Genomic DNA, 8,137 nt, shown 5'->3' on the forward strand with positions numbered 1-8,137 from the left:
CAGATTTGCGGCGATCTTCTGTCCACACGCTCCAACTTGTCTGCGCAGATGTCGTTTGAACCTACAGATTTGAGAGGTTTCGCTCAAACCTCCAACTCCAACTTCCAGGTTTGCACACACATCAGGTTGGTGCAAATCTTCTGTCCACACGCAACGATCTGTCTGCGCACATGTGATGTGCGCAGACATATCGTTGCGTGTGGACGGGCCTTAAGAACAAACACACACACCCATGCCCGAGGGAGGACTCAAACCTCCGCTGGGACCAGCCACACAGTCCATGACTGTAGCACCTTAGACCGCTCAGCTAATCCCGCGCAGCACATCAATTAAGATCAGCAGCTCTGCTGCCTCATTTGTCTGTACCCAATGACAGCAAAAGAAATTTAGATCATAAAAACTTTAAAAATGAAACAATCTTCAGGAGTAGATGATATACCTGATAAAATAATAAGAAGGTGTTGTAAACTCATTGTAAAACCACTGGCACATTTATGCAATAGTTCACTGGAATCAGGGATTTTCCTTTTTTGTCTAAAAATTGTTAAATTGAAAGCAAGTGTACAAAAAAAAGCAAACATAGAAGAAGGCGTCAGTTACAGGCCAGTTGCACTACTGTCCAGCTTCTCAAAAATTTTAGAGAATGTCTTCCACAAAAGACTAACAGGCTTCATGCAAAAACACCAAATTCTATCCACAGCATAACAAGGGTTTAGGAAGAACTGCTCAACCAGCACTGCTATCTATGAGTTCCTGGGTCAAATTTACCAGTAAATGGACAGTAGTGACTATATTACTGGTGTATGCCTTGACTTATTGAAGGCATTTGATGTTATAGATCATGGAGTACAGAGTCATTTTCTGGGGAATAGAACAGAAGTTTATTGTCTCGTAACATACAATTTCAAGACATTGACTTAATGTACAGGAGACTCATCAGAACACAAAAACTGGTTTACAATTTGCTTTATAATACCAGTAATATAATACACGGTACTGAATAATTACTTAATTAAGCAATTAATAATTTTCTTCAGAAGTAACAAACTTTTAAAAATTAACAGTCCTAAGTACCTGCTCTCTCCTGATCATATTTTCAGGTTGTCATTTATGAATTCTTCTACAGAATAGTAACATTTCTGCACTAGTTTCTCATATAATGATTATTTCAGTGTTTCTAAATTTATGCTGAGCAATTCTCTTCCTTTCTTTTTGTTATAAATTTTCATACCCATATAACATGGAGTTTGAGCTGAAAGTTTTAAATGGTGGGTGGGCAGCATAAGATTATTTTGATTTCTGGTATGTATTCATGTTGAAAATGATTTGCTACAAATAAATCAGGGTTACTGTGTACAAAGATAATCAGCTCATATATGTATAGTGAGGGAATACTTAATATACTTAGATTTTTTAAGAGTGGGTGACATGGTTTTCTCCATCCTACATTGTGCATGTTTCTAATGATGGTTTTCTGAAGTTTTAGTATTCGACACACATGGTCTGAGTTGCCCCAAAATACAATTCCATACCTTATTACTGACTCTACTTTTCGTATGTCCATACTGGTATCATTGTACAATACCCTCATTGCAAATCCTAGGCTATTTAATTTATTTGCAAGGTACTGTATATGTAGTCCCCATGGTAGATTTTTATCTAGTTGCATTCCTAGAAATTTCACACAGTTAGCTTCCTGCAAATTGTGGTTTCTGTGACTGACCTGAATATCATTTAATTTTGCTTGTTTTCTTTTAAACTGAATTAACTGAGTCTTTTCAATGTTTAATTTTAACCATTTAAATCAAACCAGGTATCTAATTTTTCTAAAGTATTTAATACAGTTTGTGGAATTTGATCAGTACTGTTACTTTCAATGATTAAACATGTCATCTGCAAATAAAACTGAGTGATATTCAATATTAAGTGGATGATCATTTATGTAAAACAGAAACAGAATGGGACCTAAGACAGAACCTTGGGGTACACCATGTGAAATGGTTTTCCATTTTGAAATATAAGTTCCTCTCTCTGATGATATAACCACTTTTTGTCTTCAGTTAGTTAGATAGGACTTACACCATTCTAATACTGTGCTCTTAATTCCATACTTTTCCAGTTTGTAAAGTAGCGAGGAGTGATTCACACCATCAAAGGCCTTTGATAGGCCCCAAAAATTCCTGTGGCATGCAGTGGGTTGTCTACAGATGAGCTTATTTTATCAACAAAATTATTTATAGCAGATATTGTGGTTTTCCCTTTTTGAAATCCATTCTGATTTTTTGAGATAATTTTAAATTTTTCTATGAAATTTTGAATTTGTATGGTGACTAACTTTTCAAATATTTTTGATAGTGATGGAAGAAGAGAGATTTGGGCGATATTTTCCAATATGTTCTTTTGTGCCTTTTTTGAATAGTGGCTTAACTAGTGTGTACTTCAGTGTGTCTGGAAAATAACCTTCTTGAAGGGACTGATTAATTATTGTAGTTAGTGGCTGGGCAATTATTTTAGAGACTGTTTTTAATACTTTTATTGGTATTCCATCTCATCCTGCTTATCTTTTACAGTAGTTTTGGTAAGACTGATGACCATAGCTGTTAAGTCCCATAGTGCTCAGAGCCATTTGAACCATTTGAAGTTTTGGTAAACGTACTGAAAAATTCTTCTTCAAATTACTCACTATTGAAGAAATTTACCTTGTCTGGGTAATATTCTACATTAATGTTAGGTTTGTTTTAATTTATAAAAAAAAAATCATTAAATAATTCAGAAATTTGAGGAGGATTTACAATAGTTTTATCCTCCATCTTTATTTCAGAAATATCATGGCCTCTACCTGCGACACCTATGTCAACTTTGATCACTGACCATAATGCTTTTGATTTGTTTTCACTCTCCAATATAAACCGATTATTTGCCAGTTCTTTGGCTGCCTTTACAACTTTTTTAAAAATATTTTTGTAATCTTTTACATAGGTAACAAAATCAGGACTTCTGTTATGTTTTGGTTCCGTATGTAGCTGTCTTTTTCTTGCACTAGAGATTTTTATTTCTTCAGTAATCCACTTAACTTTATTTCCTACTTTTTAATGATTTACAATAAGGAGGAAAGTTTCATTAAAAACGTGGAGGAAGTTTGCCAAGAAATCAGCAAAATTTTCAGAACAAGAAATACTAGGATCTATAGCCCACTCTACCTTATTTAATCTATGATAGAATAAGTTCTTTCTTTGCTGAACTGGCGTTTGGTGTAGGTTTTTTTCTGAGCAAGGTTCTATTGTTTTTGATAACTCCATAAACAGAGTGCAGTGATCAGAAAGTATTAAATCTAAACAAAATTTATTTGCCTCATTATAAGTGTAATTGAATATTATCTATACATGAGGCAGACATTTCATTTACTTGAGTAAAATCAGTGAAATTTGCACTGAAAGCCGATATTTGAATCATATCAGTGAATTATGTCGAGTTACTAGCTTCACTGGCAAGATCTATGTTGAAATCAGCAGTTATTACAACTCTTCTCGTGGTTTCTTTTTGAAGTTGTGGCAACAGACACTGGAATTTTGATAAAAAATGCTCAGTTATTTCTGTGCCTGGAATTCTATACACAGATAGAATGACAATATTTTGCCCTAACTCTACACAGCAGCTTCATTAAGAGAATCAAAATCGAATCTTGCTCTATATTCCATTGATCTTTCCACAAGTATGCACGATCCTCCTCAAGTTAACTTACTCCTACAAAAGCTGCTGGCAACATTAAAATTATCAAGATTATTTAAGATTTTGGTACTATCCTTTATAAGCCAGTGTTCATTCAAGTATACAACCTAGATATTTGGTATTTCTAACAAAATGATTTGCAGGACATTAAGTTTTGTTTCTCTGCCATTTGTGTAGTTTGAACTTAACCCGTTTATGTTCAAGTGCATTATGAACATATTGTTACTTTTTTTAATATTCCTAATAGCATCTGTTTTGAAACGCTGTTTGTGTATTTTCGTTTCAACTTCGTTATCAGTTTTTACACCCCTATCTCTGCATACTAGTTTCCCTTACTAAGTATGATCTTACAAATATCACTATACATATTGCTGAATGTTGCTGATCCTAGCGTGTTTGGATCTTGTCCTACACATTTACCACTGATAAATTTATATGAATCCATGAAAACTGCACCAAGTCTGTTGCACTGCTATCTGATGTGATTGTTTAGCCTGTCTACTTATTTATTACTTACCGATCTTCTGTGCATGACACTACTAATAATTAACTTTGAAGCTGGTACACATTTTTTGCTGTCCAGATTAGATTTCTTGCTTCATTTACAATCTCTTCTTCACTGCTGTTTTGCAGTGAGGTTGTCCCCACGTGGATGAATACACCTTTATAGTTCTCATTGTGATGTCCCAGTGGGAATGCATTTTGTTTCATTATCTGCATGTTCTTGAGGTGATTATTTAATTGATGTATACCCATCTCTGGGTGGACATCAATTTTGGTATTCGGTACTGCAACGTTTTTAATTAGTGAATCGTCAATTATTAAGAAGTCATTTCCGGTGCTTTGTTTGCTTCCCAAAACAGAGTTAAGCTGTTCATAATCCAAAAAAGAATCATAAGACTCATAAAAGGCACCACACACAGATTTTGCACCACTCTTCATAAAACTGCAAATCTTCCCTCTTATATGCGTGGATATACAGTGTGAACATTAATAAATCCGATAAACTCCAGGGATGGGTTCCTGACAGGAAATTGAGGAAAAAAAGACCTGATGAACATGTTTCTGGAAATGGACAGTGTGTTTATGCAACAACAACAAATCATCTTGGAAACCCAGCTGCAGCGCATCAACATCACAACAGATGTTCAAAGTGGCCTCCATGAGATTGCAAGTGGTAGGGAAAGTAGCAGTGGTCATGCAGGATACACATAATCGTTCTTTCATTTACACATGTTGATGGGTCACTTGCCTGAAGCTTGTGCTAGAGTACATCTCAATATCCTGTAGAACCCAGTCCTCCAACTGTGGTATATGCACAGTCTGCCACCTCCCAGCCTGTTCTTCCATCTGAAAGGACACATTATCATACAAACACCCAAAAAGGGCTTGAAATGTTTTGTGATGTGGTTGGTGTCTATGAGGGTACTTGGTTTGGTATAGTCGTGCTGCCTCTCAACCATTTCCATGGGCTTGGACATACACAAACACCATCTCAGCTTGTTCCCAACATGAATAATGGACCATTATGCTGCTTACAGTACGTTGCATCAATCACACAGCCTGAAATGCACAAGGAACCCACAACATGTGGTCAGAGGAACTGTCATTCGTCAGTGTCATCTATTGCGACAACGATCCATTTCCAGACACATGTTCATAGGACCTTTTCTCCTCCATCTTCCATCAGGTGTCCATCCCTGTAGTTTGTCAGTTTTATTAATGTTCACTCTGTATATGAAACTGTAGTATTCATAAAGCAGTATGCCACGAAAAATTCTACACTCTTCCTCAAAAATATAAGTGTACAACCACAATACAAGGCAAAAAATGGATCGCCATATGCACCGAACAGAAACTAAGCTCTGCCAAAATGGCTTTCTACATGTCAGAGAAAAGATATTTAGATTGTGGAATTGTGTCTACCATATAGTCAGTAAACAAGATTACAGGACTAAGGGTTACAGTGAAGGTATATCTAATTGACCATTGTTTCTACAGTCTGAAAGAGTTCTTTGATAAATAATAATGTACCAGTATTATCCACTGAAACCATAGTAGCATTATAACCACTGAACCAATACTAATAATGTACCAATAATCTGTTTTGTAACCATAAGTAATTAATGATATTTTATAGTGGTGTCCAACATTTTCCCGTACATTCTATGTACATTCAAGATCTCATGGACAAATAAATACCAAATAGCAACAGACAAGAACAATAAGAGAACTTGAATGGATTTGTGCCTCATTGAAGCTCACAAATCATCAAAATAATGACAGTTAGTTGGTACAGAAACAGTGTACTAAATTTTGTGACGGCACAAAGAACATTATTTTCATTAAGTTCTAGAGCCTTGAATTGAGGATGAGAGACATGAAATAGAATTCCACTTACTAAAAATGTTGACATTTTTGTATGCTACACTGTCGTGATTTCAGTTTTGCATAGCTATGCATGTTTGTCAAGCCCAATGTTTAGTTAGTTACTCTTCCATTCAATAAACATATTCATGAATGTGAGAAAGCCACTAAATGTTTGCATGGTTCATAAACAATGGATAATTTTGACATAAGCGAAGTCACTTTTCTGAAAGCAAGGGTTGAATTATTTAGTTTTCCAATGGCACCATTGATGGACAGTAAACCTCTTCATTATTTATTTTTTGTTTGTACGTTGTGCACAATACTGTAGGATATGTCAAATACATTACAGATATTTTTATGTATATGCACACTCCTTGATTCCAAAGTTCTCAAAAATTCTGGTCTTATTTGTCATATTTCTGTGGATTTAGATTAATGTGGCTTTTATAAGTTTTTGCTATCATTGGAAATGTTAAGTTTGTTAGAAAAACAAAGGTAGACTGTGAGTGATTCAAGTGCACTGGAGAAATTTTTGTGGGTAGATCTAAGTGTTTTGTTTGTCAGTGGTGGGATCAAAGTGTGTGTAAATTAGCATGATGAGTCAGATTCTCACTGTTAGAGAAAAATATTAAGTTACATAAGAACTTCACAGTCACTGTGGACCTAAGGCAATAAAAGTAACTAACACTTACAATTACTAGTAATAACTAGGGCCACCACTGACTTTTTGTTGTAAAATCCTATTCCTCTGTTTACAGTGAATAGATAAATGTGTCTGGTCATAATGGCCAATTGTCCCAGTGAATAAGTGAGGTATGTCAGTGCCTCTTTCCTCTTCATTTCCACTGCATCTTATACATGAAATTGTACATCAATGTGGTTTCTGTGTTGTCAGTCTACACTTTCATGAATGACACACTTACTATCAATTATTATAATGCATTTAATCTTTTAAGTTATTGCCACTCATACTTTTTGTGTTAAATATTAAACATTGTGTTATGCAGATCTTAATTCTTTGCTCAACAGAATTGCAAAGCTGTTAAGGCAAAGCTTCCGACGTAGTGTGCGCAGAATCACACAAGCTCTGACTGACAGCAGCAACACCTCTGAGTTCCCTGCCGGGCCAAGGTCATTAGCAGCTGCAGTAACTGCATCATCCAGTAACAGTCAAGCCCCACCACCAGATTATGCTGCTGTGCTTGTGGAGATGAACTGCCCTGTTAATAGTGAGGCAAACATGAACCCCTCACAGTCCACCATGACAGCTGCCGAAGTTGTTAATGTCCTCAGAAGCAGTGTTCGAAGGCCAGTGCCGCGATCCCAGCAAGATAATGTTGAACCTGCAAAGGTGGAACGGCATTCAACTTCTCTGATATGATACCAAAGATGTGGTCTCAGTAACATTATCTGTGTCTCTTCAGACTTTTGTGTGTGTGTGTTTTCTTTTTTTTAGCCAAATTTAGATTAACTAAAATTACTGTCATCTCTTGTACCTTCATTGTATTGATAACTGAATTTATAATTCAGATATCACTGTGTACTGATATATGTGGAACATATAGCAAATGTCAGTGTTTACTGAAAGTTCAGTCTTGGAGGACATTCACAGAGAGTGTGTGTGTGTGTGTGTGTGTGTGTGTGTGTGTGTGTGTGTGTGTGTGTGTGTGTGTCCCATTCACTGATATTTTATTATGGATTTTATCCATGTATTGTACTTTTGGAAAAATTATGCGATGATGCGAAAATGATTTGTAATAAAACATAAATTCTTACTGGACAATGGTTATCTGTCATTTCTATCCTTCATCAAGTCTTCTTCAGTGAGCAGGAACAATCAAGAAAGAAACTCTAGTTACTATTAGTCATAAGGTAACAAGACGGACATTATATCAGTTACATAGAACATGGTGATGCTCTGATAACTTGTGTACTAGAACCCAGTGTCTCATCATATGACACATTTGTATTAATCATGCACAGAAAAATATTTTAGCTCAGCACATACAGTTACAAATTATCACGTAAAGATGTTACA

At 35.7% G+C, this 8,137-nt stretch overlaps 1 protein-coding gene across 1 annotated transcript in view; it reads left to right on the top strand.

The window, feature by feature from the left end:
* Positions 1–7,882, top strand: part of LOC126248816 (sodium-dependent transporter bedraggled) — a 777,714-nt gene extending 769,832 nt beyond the window's left edge. Inside the window, exon 20 of the mRNA XM_049950225.1 lies at positions 7,129–7,882. Coding sequence (XP_049806182.1) covers positions 7,129–7,480 — 352 coding nt within the window. The 3' untranslated portion in view covers positions 7,481–7,882. The remainder of the gene's footprint in view (positions 1–7,128) is intronic.
* The last annotated feature ends 255 nt before the right edge of the window (positions 7,883–8,137 follow it).

This window comes from Schistocerca nitens, chromosome 3, assembly GCF_023898315.1.
Source record: "Schistocerca nitens isolate TAMUIC-IGC-003100 chromosome 3, iqSchNite1.1, whole genome shotgun sequence".
In the NCBI taxonomy this organism is placed as follows: domain Eukaryota; kingdom Metazoa; phylum Arthropoda; class Insecta; order Orthoptera; family Acrididae; genus Schistocerca; species Schistocerca nitens.